The following is a 16,106-nucleotide window of genomic DNA, read 5'->3' as shown; positions in this document are numbered from 1 at the left end:
TAGACTTAATGTGCACTCATTAAAATTAAAACCAAGAATGATCTTTCTCCTCAGTGCTTTCTCACTGCTGTCTCCCTTTTATAGACCAGGAAATTGAGGCCAATGATAGCAAAGCCTGAAACTGTTGTCTTCTTTACAGTGAAGAGTTGTAAAAGGCATGGAAACAACCTCACCAGTGAACTGCATCCTGCCAGCCTTCCACTGAATTGCCTTTCTGGCTTGGGAGGACTCAGCTGGTTGAAAATTGCACATCTTTTCAGAAACAGGCAGGGGAGCGTGCCTGCATCTGTAGCTCTAAACTTTAAAAGCGGAGTGTCGCTGACCGACCTATTCTGTGCTCACGGAGAGATGTCTTGTGACCTGGATTACATACTCTGCTGCCTGAGGAATGGGTGGAGTTAGTCTGAGCCCCCGAAGCACCCACAGAGCCCAGCTCTGTGCCTGGCATGTGTTAGAAACCGAGTATTTGCTGAATAAGACACAGTAACTCAAAGCCAAAGACGTCAGTCATCATGCACTGCTTGCTCCACTTCCAGATTTTTGTGGAAGCCCAGAGTCTCAGTCCTACCATGTGTAAAATGGGGATAATACTACCAGCCCCACTTAGGTCACAGCATTAGTGTTAAGACCAAATGAGATCGTGTTGTGAGTTTGTTCTAGCAAGCACATAAATTGTTTTTATAATGATCTAAATAAAAAAGCCTCACCCACCAAGGCTTGCATACACATTTATTAAGATGTAGGCAAGTGAAATGTGTCCGCTCCTCCTCTTGAGTACAACCTTCTTTATTGATGTGTAACAGTGCCCAAGGGCTGGGTGAACTACATAATCAAAATCAAATGCCAGCTTTCTACAGACTTGGCCAAAACAGCACAGCCCAAAACACCATTTTAAACTGCAAGAAATCTGAGGACATTTCATTCATAGTCTTGCTTTTTACTGTTGTTGATATATACACCTTAATTTCAATGCCCGTTGCAGATCCACATTTAAAAAGAAAAGAGCTCTTATTCTAATTTGGTAGAAAGCAGAGCTATCGGTGTGAAGGACAATGCAATATCAAAATACAGATGCTTTTCATCCATACTAGTCTAAATTAGAAACATGCTGCCATTCACAGGGGCTCTAATAACACGTGCACGTAAGCAGTACTGAGGCCTACGGGCCGTGTGGGTTTCTACCCAGCATCCTCACCCTACTCTGGGTCCTCATCCTCATCTGAAAAATGGGGGACCGACTTCTTTGCGACAACGTTGTCCAGTCTCTGTCCTTGTAGATATGGATTGATACTCTGGAAAAAAAAAAAAAAAAAAAAAAGTTTGGTATTATACCTGAACATCAGATACAGACATCTCACAAAAGAAAAGACGTGAGAATTGTGTCTGGACTACTGGGTTAAAAACAAGGTAACAGTGGTACCTACCACCTACCACATGATTATTTCAGTGCATCTTCAAAATCTCAGTGGCCTGAGAAACACTGTTTGACTGACAGATGTCTTTAATTGTGTCTTGCACACAACCGAAGAGTTCTTTGGCACAAAGCTTTGGAGTGAATCAGCTAACAAATTCTCACTACAACTTAGATACCAAGCCCCATATGAAATAAAATTATTGTTCTATGGCCTTATTTAGTGGAAGAGAGAATGTGAAATGCATTAAAGTATATTTTATAAGAATGTTCTAAAGAAGGCAACAGATCAAGTAGGATTAGTGTCTGTAGACTGGTCATAGGACATCCTGTTGCTGTATTGATTTTTACATGCTACCTAATTCTTCCATTCTACCTAAAGAGGATTCATCAGTGACCCTAGCAATCATTTCCACTTTCAAGTTCAAAAGCTAAAGAAAAGAAGTAAGCTCTGCACAAGGTGCCTTTACTTTGGACTCAAGACTTTGAAATCTCTCATCTGTTGCTATTCTGAATGAGTCAAGGTTTTTCCATTCCTTCTTTAATACATACCCACTTTTTGAGGTTTGGATTTGAACTAGTAATTGGAGCTTTATAACATAGTATTTACCAAGCAGAAAAAAATTTCGAAAGTTTTGGAAGGTATTTGTTTATTGAAGTCCCCTTCCAATAACTGGACAAAAATATAAGCAAGAGGCTGTAGTTACAAATGATCATCCATCCCAAGTCCCCATGAATGAATGGAAGCAGTTCACAGGTGGGTCTCTCTAGACAAGGGGACATTGTCTGCCTTGGCTCTTTTGAAGGGTGATCAGATCATTCTCCGAAAGAGATTTTGTAAAAGTCCTTCCACATTCTGACAACTAAATGCATGAATCACGAAAGGCCCAACTCATCCAGCAAAAATGCATTACAAACTGAGAATTACAAAGTGTGCAACGTCCTCATATCTGAAAAGTGACACGTCACAAAAACATAGTACTTTGCTGGGAAGGCATCTTTAACATGTTTAAAATAACTAAAATGCTTTCTACATCAGAGATTGTCAACGAGAATGGCCTGGCCGACTCGAGAGAGTCATATTAAAATTTCCGGGTAGGTGACGTGAGCGTGCACTGAAAAAGTGTACTCAATATCATAAATATCTTTATTGTTTTTTAGTAACAATATTTACCTGAAAATTCTAAGACATTAAAAAAGGATGTGAGATTTCCATATTTATCAAATATGGGAATAAAAGGTTGATAAGCTCTTTAAGTAAGATAAATAGATCTCAGATATTAACAAGATCCATCTTAATGGTTAAAGTTTGCAAAGGGGAGTTGACTTTCTACTCATGAAGCAAGTGGAATTCAATTAGATTTAAGCAAATACATAAAGTTACATAAAACTACCTGGGGGTCTGTTGTAACTTTGGGGAGAATCCCTCTGGGTAAAGGGACTTTCAAAGGAGCAAGTCCTTCCGCCTAGACCCAGAAAATGGCAAATACTGGGGGGGTTGGGGTTGGGGGGGGGAGCAAATTAGTGAGGAAGCAAAAGGAGCAATCACTTGAACTTTTTTGATAAATGTTCATCAGTATTGAATCCTATACTTAAAAGGAATAATAATAATAATGATACTTGATTTTAAGTATCCTCTGAAGAACTCAAGGCACTTACGTATCTATCTCCTCTCCTGGGTGAGAGAGAATGGCTAGGTTACAGAGAGAACATTTTTTTTTCCCACTTCATAACTGGAAGAACCATTGGGAGCCTTGGAAACCCACAGCAGATACTGAGCTTCACTGGAGAAAGCCTTGGTGATGGGTGCACTTGAGCAGGTGATTAAACTCTTCAATCAATGGGAGCATCGCATGAGGCCTGATGGCAGGGGAAGCAAGTTCTGTGTCCCCCTGAGTCCCCAGGGGGTCAGGATTTATGGCATGACCATGGGTTTTTGTAGATGTCTGAGAACAGGAAGAATTTGATACGACTGGGTCAAAATGACCCTTATTTTCATAAATTCTAGGCCTTTCCTGTGTGGAGGAAGTTGAGACCAAAGTACAATCCTTTATAACATGTGTCCTAGCCAGAATTCTGAGTTTTGGTAATCACTGGTCTCATGGAAAAATGACCTAAATCCTGACCCACAGTCACTAGCCGAATCAGGGCACAAGGAACAGTGAGCCAGGAAGTAGAGACAATTAAAGCTTCATGCTAAGTTTTTCATTTTGGGCCGGTCATTGCTCTTATTTGGAAATGTTCTTGTTGTGCCATGGGGAGATACTCGAGCCATCTTACCGGTAAATTATGTGTATTCTGAGGTCCTGAAATAGAATTTCTTGATGTTCTCTCAAGACCACATTACACCCTTCAGACCCTTCCTGTCACCATTTGCCACTGGAAACTGTAATCACCCAAGAAAAACCCCTAATAACCCTGCTAACTTTCCCAAAGAAGATCGGTTTCCAGACAACTTTGCTTCTCAAAACTGGCCACGTGTCAGGCAGCAGAGGGGCTTGGAACTTTCTGTTGCGGGGGCCCGTGAATTAATGCCGTGTCCAGAAGATCTATGCCTTCTCAAGCACTCGGACTGGATTTGGCAGAACTGTGCAGAATGGCCACAACTACCACTGCCCAGATTCCCAAACTTTGCCGAGATCCAGGCACTTGCTGTTTTTAAGAAATAGTGGCCTTGAGTATATGGTCTGGTTTGTACATTTAACTAATGTGGTGACTACATGGCACTTTGCTATATAATAACAGGACTTTAACTTTTTCCTCCACCTGGTCAGAGGAGGAGAGGAGGGGGTTGCCAGGCACTTCTATCCACTAGAGCACCAGTGGGTTGTCAAAATAGTCACTGATCACTTATTCAGTCTCGCTGCCATTCAATACATTGGAAACCCAAAGCAGACTCGACATTCAGCTTTACAAGAGGCAACACCATAGTGGCTCAACGCACAACACCCAGACCAACATCCCACCATGGGCAGCCCTGAGATAGTAAATAAGGAAGCCGCCAGCAAATTCACCGGTCGGCAAACAAATGTAACAGATGAAGAGCGTTTCACATCGATTTGTGCCAAGGCTGGGGAAGGGGGCTGGGCTAGGTGAAGAAAAGCTATGTAGGAGGAATGAGGTTTGTTCATCTCATCCTTTGCCCCTACATTCCTTCAAAATTATTGCCTGGAGCTTGCAGTTCAGCAAGCACGTCCTTGTTCCTGTCTTTTGTGTTTACAGAATCAGTGCAGATGTGTGCACAGCTGCCCCCAGCGACCCAGAGCCCCTCTAAGGAAAGACACCCTCACGTGCTCCCTGAATTCCCACACCCACGGGAGGGACGCTACACCCATTTCGCGAATGCAGTGGAGGTGGTGGGATCACCACACAACAGCCCTCCACTCAAAACCATGTGCCGAGTCGTGGGGGGCCCACCCCAGAAACCAAGAGCGTGGCCCTCGTTCCACGGGACCCGAGTTCCGCCCTCCCAGGATGGCTCATGAAAGGCCTCTGCTACTTTCCGACAACTGAGGGGGCACACTCAGAAAGCTCCAGGCATCCCACCAGCAGCTCAGCCAGCCACACATTACCCTCCGCTTTCGTGTCTGTCCTCCCTTCATCTTCTCGTAAAGGAGTTTCTTGTTCTAGAATGGGGAGAAAAGAAAACACGAGCGCAGAAGTTATGGATCAGATTTGGTGAACGTCTATTTTAGAAGCGATACTTGGTGTGTCCCCCTGGATATTTGCACACACATATTTTGGAAACAAAGTTAGATGAAAGGAATGTCGCGTCAGAAAGATAGACCACAAGAGAAAGACTGGTGGTTGTGTAGCTTTTAATAAAGTTCTCTGCAATGCCCCGAGGCACACCAGTGTCACCAACAATCATATAAACAGGAAAATACGACATTCTAAAACACAAGAGGCACTGGAAACTCAGCTCCTCACTTTGAACAGCCTTTGTTTAAAACAAACAGTTTTATCTCATTTTACTTTTGTATCCAACTCCCTTTTTATGAGCGGTACACATAAACTGTTCTCTAGAGGAGTGTCTGACTATTAATAACAATCCTCTATGTAAATAAATGAGACATCCTGACTTCTGCAACCTTTCCTCCTGTGGCTTAAGTCAGTGCCCCCAGTCAAGACAATCGGAAAACCATTTGGTCTATAACATTTTTAATAGAGTGAACCTTTTAAAAACTGCCAAAAAACTTCTTGGCAGAAGGAAAGCTATGTTGGGGGAAGAAAAAAAAAAAACGGGCTCTGTTACCACAGTTTGTATAAGTGTTTCCACATATTGCTGTATTTCAAGCACATAGTGGATTTAAATGAGCTCTAGGCTATCAGACACAAGTTCCACAGGTTTCCCTACTGAGATTATAAAAGACAGAACACTTAATCTGAAGGCAAAATGGGAGAAGGGATATTGGGGGGACTTATTTGTGTTTTTTTTTTTTTTTCATCCAAAGGGAAATAATGCATAAAAGAGATGATTGCATCTTACTCTAAATAAAATATACCGCCATTGATTTTTTTTTTTTTTTAAGAGATGACAGAGTTCTGTTAGGGACCAAGTTTATACAACACTTGTATCCTCTGAACTGTTTTGGATATAGAGATTTTTTTTTAATGGTACATTTGGAAATACAAAGGACAGATGCCAAGAATGAGCTTCATCATTTTCATGTTCATTAAAATCTACCCCACCCGCAATTTACAATGTGGATCTCTTGCCCAACCTCAACTATGCAGGGTGGCTGCACCAGGGAGTGAAGGATCTAGAGTACCCAATAGGCCAATACTGGCCACAGCCTTGGTCTCCTGCTCACTTGGGAAACTGGTCAATCTAATATTAGAAGGGAGAAAAGGCAGATGTGCAGATCACAGTCTCAAAGAACGAGCACATCGCCGGAAGGTTCATTCTTGTCCTCTGGAGTTGCATTTCTGTGGACGTAACAACTCCTGTTGTGCAGAGAACATCTGGGAGTTTGCACCAAGGCTGGGGAAGGGCTCTGGGGGCTGGGAGGTCAGGACAGAGGCTCTTCATGTGCACCATCAGGTTCATCTGCCTGTGTGGGCAGGAGCACAGGGGGCCCAGAGCTGGAACGAGGGGGTGGGGCAGCTGGTCAACTGTGGGTGGCAAACTTCCACTGTACCACCCGGGGGGTCAAGGCAGCATCAATTCAGTTCAACTCCTTCAGAAGGCTGTGGGGCATGGGAGTGCACGCTGGTGCAGCCACTGTGGAAAACAGTATGGAGGTTCCTCAAAAAACTAAAAATAGAACTACCTACCACCCAGCAATTGCACTACTAGGCATTTATCCACGGGATACAGGTGTGCTGTTTTGAAGGGACACATGCACTCCAGAGTTTACAGCAGCGCTATCAACAAGAGCCAAAGTATGTTAAGAGCCCAAATGTCCATCGATGGATGAATGGATAAAGAAGATGTGGTATATATACACAATGAAGTATTACTCAGCAATCAAAAAGAATGAAATCTTGCCATTTGCAACTACGTGGATGGAACTGGAGGGTATTATGCTAAGTGAAATTAGTCAGAGAAAGACAAACATCATATGACTTCACTCATATGAGGACTTTAAGACAAAGAACAGATGAACATAAGGGAAGGGAAACAAAAATAATATAAAAACAGGGAGGGGGACAAAACAGAAGAGACCCTTAAATATGGAGAACAAACAGAGGGTTACTGGAGTGGTTGTGGAAGGGGGGATGGGCTAAATGGGTAAGGGGCACTAAGGAATCTCCTGAAATCATTGTTGCACTATATGCTAATTTGGATGTAAATTTTAAAAAATAAAAAATAAAACAAGTTATATAAAAAAAGAGAAGGTTGTGGGGCAGATTATACCAATAAGAACCTTCATTTGAAAAGAAATGCCAAAGGTTTACCAAGTTGTCCTCCCAGAGACAATCCCTGGGTTTCCCCCTAAGAGCCAGGGTTAGGATTAGCTGGATGAGAGTTTCCCATCCCTGCATGAAAGTGGCTGGGGCATTCCTGACTAGCCCTGCTATTACTGTATGGATGTGAAGCAAGGGCTGCAGGTACAGTGTGGGGGGAAAGAAGTATACAAAAAGAATGAGAAGAAAACAGCCTCCTCTCCTGATACCCATTCCTTGTAGACAGGGTAGGGATGGGGGAGCGGTGAGCCTGTTTTCCATGTGAGTAGCAGGTTTGAGTTCACAAAAAGGGCTTTCTATTGTGCCATCAAGATTTTGGACAACTGCCCAGATCTTGGTTTCAAATTCCATTCCTAAATGGAACCAGGGAATGGAGAATGTCTGAATCCAGGGCTAGGGCAGGGAAAGTTTAAGGATCAATGGAGTTGAAACATCTAATTGTCCCATAAAGTAAGAAGGTGCTCAAGAAGTGATGAGATGTGTCAAAGGGAAAGAGAAGCCAACTTGGAGACTCCTGCTGGCTATATCTAGGACAGAGTGAATGCCAAAATAAATAATTGGAATTAACCAATCCATACTGATAATAAATAAACAGATTTTTAAATAAATGAATGAATAAAAGGGGGGACTGTTGTTTAGAGTCAAATGGCAACCAGTAAATGCAGAATGAGTAATAGAGTTTAAAAATCACTGTTTTACAAGTACCATGGTAATGACTGATTTTAGCGAGTATCATCGATGAAGACTAAGATTGTTGGTTGAAAGTTTAATGGGGACCAAACATTTATACAGTTGCAACGTACCTCCCCACAGATGATTAATTTCAAAGGGGGAAAAAAAACAGTAATTTTACACTTGAGAAACCCGGCAGGCATCACTTAGAACAAGTCAGCAATTCTGGGACAGAGTGACATCATGTGCCTCCCGATGTGAAACACTAAGAAGAACATATCAGAAAGGCAGAATTCAAACCTAATCACATGGAAACATGAGACGAACCCAAAGTGAAGAGGATTCGACTCTTCAGCTGTGTGAGGTCCCGAAACACAAGGAAAGGCAGAGAAAGTCCTTGCTTCTCGTTCCTCTCATGGAGTCGGCTCTGGCCATGATCAGCTGGTTCCATGGGAGAAAGAGATCCTAATCACCCAGCGGGCTGAGGAAAAGATATGAAAAGCGCTTGGAAAGGAGAAATATTTGCTTTTCAAGAGAACTTTTTCCTAAGCAGCAGTCAGTGATTACTGTGTGAAGGAGGAGGTCACTGACACCCACAATAGCCGCCTTTGGGTATAGCCACTCCACACTGGGGGCACACACACCATCCAAAAGATAGCCAGTCCTAGAAAGGACTTGATGGGACCACAGTACAGGACACATGATGAGCCATGAGCCATGAAAAGATAAGAAATCTACCAGTTTTTAAAGAACTCCTGGAGCCAGAAGATCTAGTTCAAATCCTAGCTCTGCTGATAATCAGCTCTGTGGTGTTGAGCAGGCTACTCACACCCCCTAAGCCTGTATTTTCTCATCTGTAAAATGGGCGTGTTTGGGATGGGCAGATTGAGTGAGATAATTCATGTATTTAGCACAGTGTCTGGCACACAGTACATGCTTAATAAATATTACTATTTACTATCATAATAAAATACAATTACTATTATTCTTCATCTCCATTCCCATCACCCAACACAGGGCCTGGAAGGCATGTGATGTGCATTTAAAAAATGTGTCTTGATGCATTAACAAAGAGAAAGTAATGCAGGAAACGAGACAGACGCTGATATTTCTAATATATGAATCATTGCTAAAGACCTAGCTGAGCTCCAGCCAATGTCAAAGACAGGCAAACATTATTAGCATATAAGGAATCATGGTCTTGTGTGCACTGTTCTTGTTTAAGATAATTACTTTGTTAACTTAAAATCTGGTTGAGCTTAGGACAAGCTTGAGACCGTCATTCCATCCCCCTTGGATAAGGGAAGACTACTGTACTTGATTCCCACTACCATGTGAAGTTCAAGCAAATCATGTTCACTGCCAGGTGGTACTGAGAAAATAAATGAGAGAAACTTAGGTTTAAATAAACATAATTACTGATGATAAAAGGCATGTAAACATTGTTCCTGGTCATTGATCTGTAATAGTAATCTATCCAGGCTTTCAAGAAGAGGCAAGGAAAGTTGGCAGGAGAGAAGTTTCCATCTCTCCTGCTTCCTCCAAAGGGCTCTCTGCCCTCACTCACACTTTTCCCAGTCTCACTCTTGCTTCCTTTTGCTCATTTCCAACCTACCCGTTCTTCAGGGGCCCTTCTCACCTTAGACTTCAGTGTTGCCTTCAACTTCCTTGCTGGCAATTGTACCATTGGCTGTGCAAGCCCTCCATCTTAGAAATTCCTTATCTGCCCTTATCTTCCCTCTTCGCCAGTAATTGTATCTCCTAGTGATCACAGCATAGCCAGAACATGAAGCTGGACCATGCTACATTGGGTTCGTTGTGTTTTCACATTTCTTCTCAACCACAAGGTGGTAAGTTCATTGAAGACCAGCACCATGTCTCAGAGACTGTTATAGATCAAGCACCTAGCGCAGCATCTGGAACGAAGCAGGCTTAGCATCTTCCACTTGTTCTTTGCTGAAACTGGCCCTTGCTTCTGTGGATTTGCCCGTCTCCTGCGGATTCCTTCCTAGGGCTCCTCTGTTATCTCCTGCTCTTCCCCACCTTCTCTGCTCCCCTCTTTTCCTCCTACCTCCCTCTCTTCTTTATTCCTTTCTTTAAAAATTTCCATCAGAAGAAAAGTTCATGCCATCCATTTCACATAAACCTGACATAGCTCTTCCATTCTCCTCCTACTATATTTATGCCATATACCAGTTCTAATTGGCTCCCCATCTGCCTTCGAAATGTCTTAGATTCTAATCACGTTGATGAGGTTCACTCAAATTTACTATGTTCATGGCCTTCATAACTGGAATTACTTCCTACACTTTTTTATTTCCTTTAATCTATTCTCTCTTTCATCCTTCCATATGCCACCAGAAATAATTTCTTTTATAGAAGACTTTCATGATTTCAGTCTCCTATTCAAGAACCTATAGATGTCTACCTCTGTAATTTGACATGTTTCAATTCTACTAGTAGGCTTCAGAATGGCTCCACGAACCAACTCTCCCTAACCAAACTGTTTGTGAAAAAGAAGAGAAATAGAATTATTGCATATTGGAGGGGCGCCTGGGTGGCTCAGTCGGTGAAGCATCTCACTTCGGCCCAGGTCATGATCTTGTGGTTTGTAGGTTCAAGCCCCACACCGGGCTCTGTGCTCAGAGCCTGGAGCCTGCTTCGGATTCTGTGTCTCCCATTCTCTTTGCCCCTCTCCCACTCATTCTCCCTCTCTCTCAAAAATAAACATTAAATTTTTTAAAAGAATTATTGCATATTGGAGAAAGCAAAAGTAAAATTGCTTTGTTGTTTTAAGATGGGAAAGTGTATACGGTGAGGGTAGGTGGAAGCAACTGAATGCAATGTTAAAGCAAAATAATGGAGAAATGAAAGTGGTAATTAATGAGGAGAGGCACCTTTCTCTAAAACAGTGTAAAAGGAAGGGAAGGAGGTTACTCCTAAGACTAAGATAGTCCCAGTAATGAAGGAATCAAGGTCAGCTGCCAGCAATGAGCTGAGCAGGGACAAGTAGCTCTAGAAGTGCTTAGGCAGGAATATCTGCTCATTCACTCATTCCACAGATGTACTGACCACCTGCTTATCCACGAATTAACACTCCTTAGTATTTTTCCACTTTTCTCAGCATCTGATTACACGGGCCCAACCACAGGAACATAGCTCCATTCCCATTCAACTGTGATCCTGTTTGACCCATTGTTCCAGCCTGTTGGGATCTTCTCGAATCTCGACTCTGTCATTCAGTGCTCTACCTTCCACCTTTGTGTCATCATTTGAGAATCTGGTAAGTACCTGTTCAATATTTTTTATTCAAAATATTTTATTACAATTTCATATTTAATATGTGGAATGGGGTAGTACTAAGACATGCAGGACACCATGTGGAGTCTCTCTCCCTATGGACATGGATGGACTCTTCAACAAGCTCCCTCCCGGGGATGTTCTCTTGCCAAGGCTGTATCTCTCCACCTCTTTCAACAGGAGATCATGAAAGATCTCATCAAGTACTTTGCCGAAGTCCAAATACACCACGTTCACTTCATTTCCCTCATCAAGCTGGCAAAGTCAATGAATAACGCTGGCAAATAATTCGACAAAACTTGTTTTTAACAAACATATGCCAAATGGTGATGATTTCTCCTTCCAAATGCTTACAATTTTCTTAATGGACAGTTATAGATTCTTGCCTGGTACTGACAGCAAGTTCACTGGTACACGTTTTGGAATTTTCCTTCTCTTTCCATAGAGCAGAATCACATCTGTCTGTGTCTAAGCTTCTGGCATCATTTTTCCTTGGTCCTGCAGAGATCATCTCCCTCAGTCTAGAGATAATTGGCAATTTTTTTTTTTACCAAAAAAACCCACAACCCATATACTTCCTATATGTGCTTTGTGAAACACTGACAAGACTTACACAGGCTGTGGAGGAGACCAGAGTAGAAGCCTTTGGAGACTACAGCTGACGAGCAGGTTAGAGATCACTGACTTGGGATGGGTTGGTATATCGCGTCCTAGACATGCATGTGGTTTGGTAATTAACATGCCTCTCGACCAGAAATTTCTGAAAAAAATCACCTTCTACACATTTTTTCTTCTCTCACCCCACCCTATTGCTCATCTCTGCCATCAGTACCAGAGTGTAACATCTACTAGTCATTAAGATCTGACTTACCCACTTGCCCAAGCCTGGATAGTCATGTTCTGGATCAAAGAGGTGCTGGTGCAGCTGGAATTCTCGACTGAACTCTGCTGTGTCCGGGGTGTTTTCCAGACATCCATCATCTACTGCAAACAGCAAAAGGCTTTTGAGGAATGGCCAAGGTATCTGTTGTGGTTCTAAGAGTTAACTTATTAAAAACAAGTAGATATCCACAGGCCAGAATCTATCCACATCAGTCACTCTAAGTCACTTTCCCGCTGGATTTGCTCATCCTGAACTCTCACTCCTCTGCCCACCTGTGGCAGAGACTGGTTGGCAGTTCACCAAACCCACTTTTCTTTCCCCCTCGGCACCCAGCTAATTTCCCAGTCTTGCCCTTCCTGCAGTCAGGTCGAGTCATATGCCCAAGTTCGTGCCAGTGGAATGTGGGCAGAAGTGATGTATTCCACTTCTAGGACTGGCCCATAAAAACCTCCTGGATGCTCCCCTCTCCCTCCCACCCCCCACTCCCATCTGTTGTTCTGCTTGCTACCTGCTGCCGACCAGGGTAACTGTGGGTGTCAAGTGTAAAGATGAAAGATGGCAGTCTGGGTTGCTGAACCATCTACCTCTGCCATACCCTCACCCACCTCTGGCAGGACTTCACACGAGTGAGAAAGAAACTTCTATTGTGTTACCACCATGATTTTCTATCTGTTATGACAGCAAATATTTCCTTAACTAGTATACTTCCATTCCACATGCGTCACTGTGTTTTCTCTTGCGTGAGCTCTTTAGAAACAATTTCGGCGTCTTGGAGAAAGCACATTATAGAAGAACAACAACAATCACCAGACAGTATTGGTGTGTGTTATAGTGGTGATGGGGTAAGTCTGGAGTCAGACAGACCAAGAGCTCAGGGTTCCCATCCTGGCTCATAACTGACAGATGGTCTTACTTCCTTGGGAAGGTTACCTTTGTCTCTCTAAGCCCATCTGTTCATCTATAAGAGGGACAGAATCAAGGACTTACTTGACTGGGTAGCTGTGAGGAACAGAGTTGATCACATGTGGAGCGCCTGCTATCGTTTCCTTTCCACCGTCTCTCTTTAAATGACAATTTATACTGTGACTGCTCTTTGAAATAAACATGTCTTTCAATCAAACCCAAGAAAAGTTATTCCACTTCACTGCTGCTTTTACCTAAGCCTTATCATTATGAGACATGATACTCTGAAAACGAGTCCTTTTTTTCCTGTCTCTAATGTGCTTTTAGACAGCAGCTTAAAAGGATGGGGAGGTGGGAGCAGAGGACGGATTGTGAGTTTTGTGCAGGGCTAGGGGGAGGAAAGAGAGTCCCTTTGCATCAAAGTCAGTGCTACAAGGGATCCACTACAACCAGCCAGATAGTCCAGTCTCGTGAGACCGGTCTGAATGAAGCCTTCCAGCAGCTTGAAGCACCCACTGTCTCAGCAGCATGAAGCTCTCGTGTACAAGTCATTAGCATTCGAACAAATCCCTAACGTGGCTCCCTACTTTTCACTGAACTATTTATCTAACTTCTTCATCTGCAGCAATTAACCTGTAGGAAAGGGATAGCCAGTCAAAAGAGTTCAGACAGTCTGCATATGGCAGCTTTACAACCATTTCATAACTGTTTCTTGAGTACTTAGGAGTGGGCCCAGACTGAGATCTAGAGATAAAGCTCTGCTCTGGGAATGGTGGTACCTCGGGGCCTGAAGTGTGCCCTGGGATTCACATCCTATCCCTGGGGATGGCCTCTTCATGTTCTGCTGCTCTATCCTGGGTGGCTGGGCCATGATTCAGAGGAGAGCATGGCCTGGGAGAGGGAAGCCAATGTTTTTTTTTTTTTTTAATGTTTATTTATTTTTGAGAGAGAGACAGACAGACAGAGTGTGAGCAGGGGAGGGGTGGAGAGAGAGGGAGACACAGAATCTGAAGCAGGCTCCAGGCTCTGAGCTGTGAGCACAGAGCCCGACGCGGGGCTCAAACCCACGAACCATAAGATCATGACCTGAGTGAAGTCAGATGCTTAACTGACTGAATCACCCAGGCGTCCCAGAAGCCAAGGTTTTATTCTTGGATTGCTCAACTGTGTGGTGTCACGATTCTCAGTGAAGCATAACTCAAGCAATTTCTTACAAATAATATCTAAATTTAGCTAGTGATTTCCTTTTTAGAATGAAAATAATGGTAGAACAAAGAATGAGAAACGTTAGCTTAGTGGAAAATAGCAAAGAAAATGGCAGACAGTGTGTAACAAGAAGGGGTATGGGAGTTGTAATTTGACCCAACTGTACCAGCCCACCTTGACTGCCTCGTCTCAGAGCTCTGGCATGCATAAAACTAGTGCTTGATTACACAGATCTGGACTTTTTCCTTTCTCAGGTTAACCTAGAACAACATTTATGTCCTTTAAGGCACTGACTATGTCTTCATTTTACAGATGAAGAAACTGAGGCGCAGGGTAGTGGACTGACACACAACAGTTAGGACTAGACCTCAGATCTCTCGGCTCAAACTCTGTCCAATCTCCTACAACAGTGGTTCTCAAACTTTAGCAGCCACCAGAATCACATGGAAGGCAGCTTAGAATACAGACTTCTGGGTCCTATCCCAGGGGTTTCTGACCCAGTTGGTCTGAGGTAAGGCCTGAAAATTTGCATTTCCAACAAGTTTCCAGGTAATGCTGCTGCTGCTGCTGGTCTGGGACCACACTTTAAGAACCACGGTACCATATCATATCTAATCAGTTTAACCAAATCCCCGCGAAGACTATAGCTCTTCAAATTCTGAACTGGTTTTTCCTTCTACCCCTCCCAAACGCTATGAGCATGTAAAACGTGGCTAAAGTGATTGGCTTGGTGCAATGATTCAGATTTTCCTGAGGTCATGGGCCAGTATTTCTACGTTGGCTAGGTTACATCCAGTGACTCTGTTTGTTGCAGAGGCTCTGTACCCCACAGAAATCAGACACCTACCCTAAATGAAAGGAGGAATATCTTTCAGGGAAAACCTCTTTCAGAGAAAGCCTGCATTGTGTTTAAGAAAATCTGAGGGGCCAGTGAGCAAGGCAATATGTTATGGTGGTTGAGCACACGGTCCTGAATCAGCTAGGCCTGGGTTTGAGTCTTGGCTCAGCTACTTGCTACATAGATAAGCTTGGACACGCTATGCTCTAAGATTCAGTTTCCATACATGCAAAGCAGGGATAATAAATACCCACTATTACTGTAGGCTTGGAGGAAAAGACTACTCTGGTGCTAGAAGTTAACACAAGCTCAACGAGAGCGTTATTTATTAGTGGCAAAACCAATTATAATCAGGATGCCATTTAACGAATTTTTTACTTTGTGGGAAGTGCTGCGCCGAGTGCTTAACATGGATAATTTCATCTAATTCCCACACCAACCCCCATTTTGCAAATGAGGAAACCGAGGTGCAAAGTGGTTAGTTAACTCGTTCGAGGTCGTGTATCTTGACCTTGGTTTTGAATTCAGTGTGTTTTTTTAATGTTTACGTATTTATTTTGAAAGAGCACAAAAACAGGGGGAAGGGCATAGAGAGAGGGAGAGAGAATTCTAGGCTCCATGCTATCAGCGCAGAGCTCAACATGGGGCTTGATCTCACGAACCTCAAGATGACGACCTGAGCAGGAAGCAAGAGTTGGATGCTTAACTTACTGAGCCACCCAGGTGCCTCCAGGTAGTCTGAGTTTAGAGCCACCACTCTTAACCACCCAGGTAAGCTGCTTGAAGCCTACCATAAGTGTAGCCCGCTTACATGCATTCTCTTTGGCATTAGGGAGTAGGAAAGTGGGAGGGACACATGAGTAGCAAAGAAAGTTTCAACCTTCTTTGTTAACCAACTTCTTATCATCCTGGGCCCTGTCTCTCATGTCACCTCCTGACTCCAAAGAAATATTTCGGGATAGGTGCTGTTTGTGACATGGTTG

General features: G+C 43.2%; 1 protein-coding gene and 1 long non-coding RNA gene across 5 annotated transcripts in view; one reads left to right on the top strand and one right to left on the bottom strand.

Annotated features, from left to right (window-relative positions):
* Positions 1-1,344, top strand: part of LOC131516802 (uncharacterized) — a 41,998-nt gene extending 40,654 nt beyond the window's left edge. For all 3 annotated transcript variants that reach the window (XR_009264252.1, XR_009264253.1, XR_009264256.1), the window contains exon 10: positions 85-1,344. This is a non-coding gene — a long non-coding RNA (uncharacterized LOC131516802). The remainder of the gene's footprint in view (positions 1-84) is intronic.
* Positions 713-16,106, bottom strand: part of SCG5 (secretogranin V) — a 66,186-nt gene continuing 50,792 nt past the window's right edge. The window contains exons 4-6 of one of the 2 annotated variants that reach the window (XM_058738284.1): positions 12,165-12,277; positions 4,984-5,037; positions 713-1,292 (exon numbers count right to left, since the gene is read on the bottom strand). In XM_058738284.1, the coding sequence (XP_058594267.1) occupies positions 1,197-1,292; positions 4,984-5,037; positions 12,165-12,277 (263 nt within the window). In that variant the 3' untranslated portion in view covers positions 713-1,196. The remainder of the gene's footprint in view (positions 1,293-4,983; positions 5,038-12,164; positions 12,278-16,106) is intronic. The other variant, XM_058738285.1, reaches the window with a different exon arrangement.

This window comes from Neofelis nebulosa, chromosome 7, assembly GCF_028018385.1.
Source record: "Neofelis nebulosa isolate mNeoNeb1 chromosome 7, mNeoNeb1.pri, whole genome shotgun sequence".
Classification (NCBI taxonomy): domain Eukaryota; kingdom Metazoa; phylum Chordata; class Mammalia; order Carnivora; family Felidae; genus Neofelis; species Neofelis nebulosa.
The sequence above is the reverse complement of the archived record's forward strand: the minus strand, read 5'-3'. Positions and strand labels throughout refer to the sequence as shown.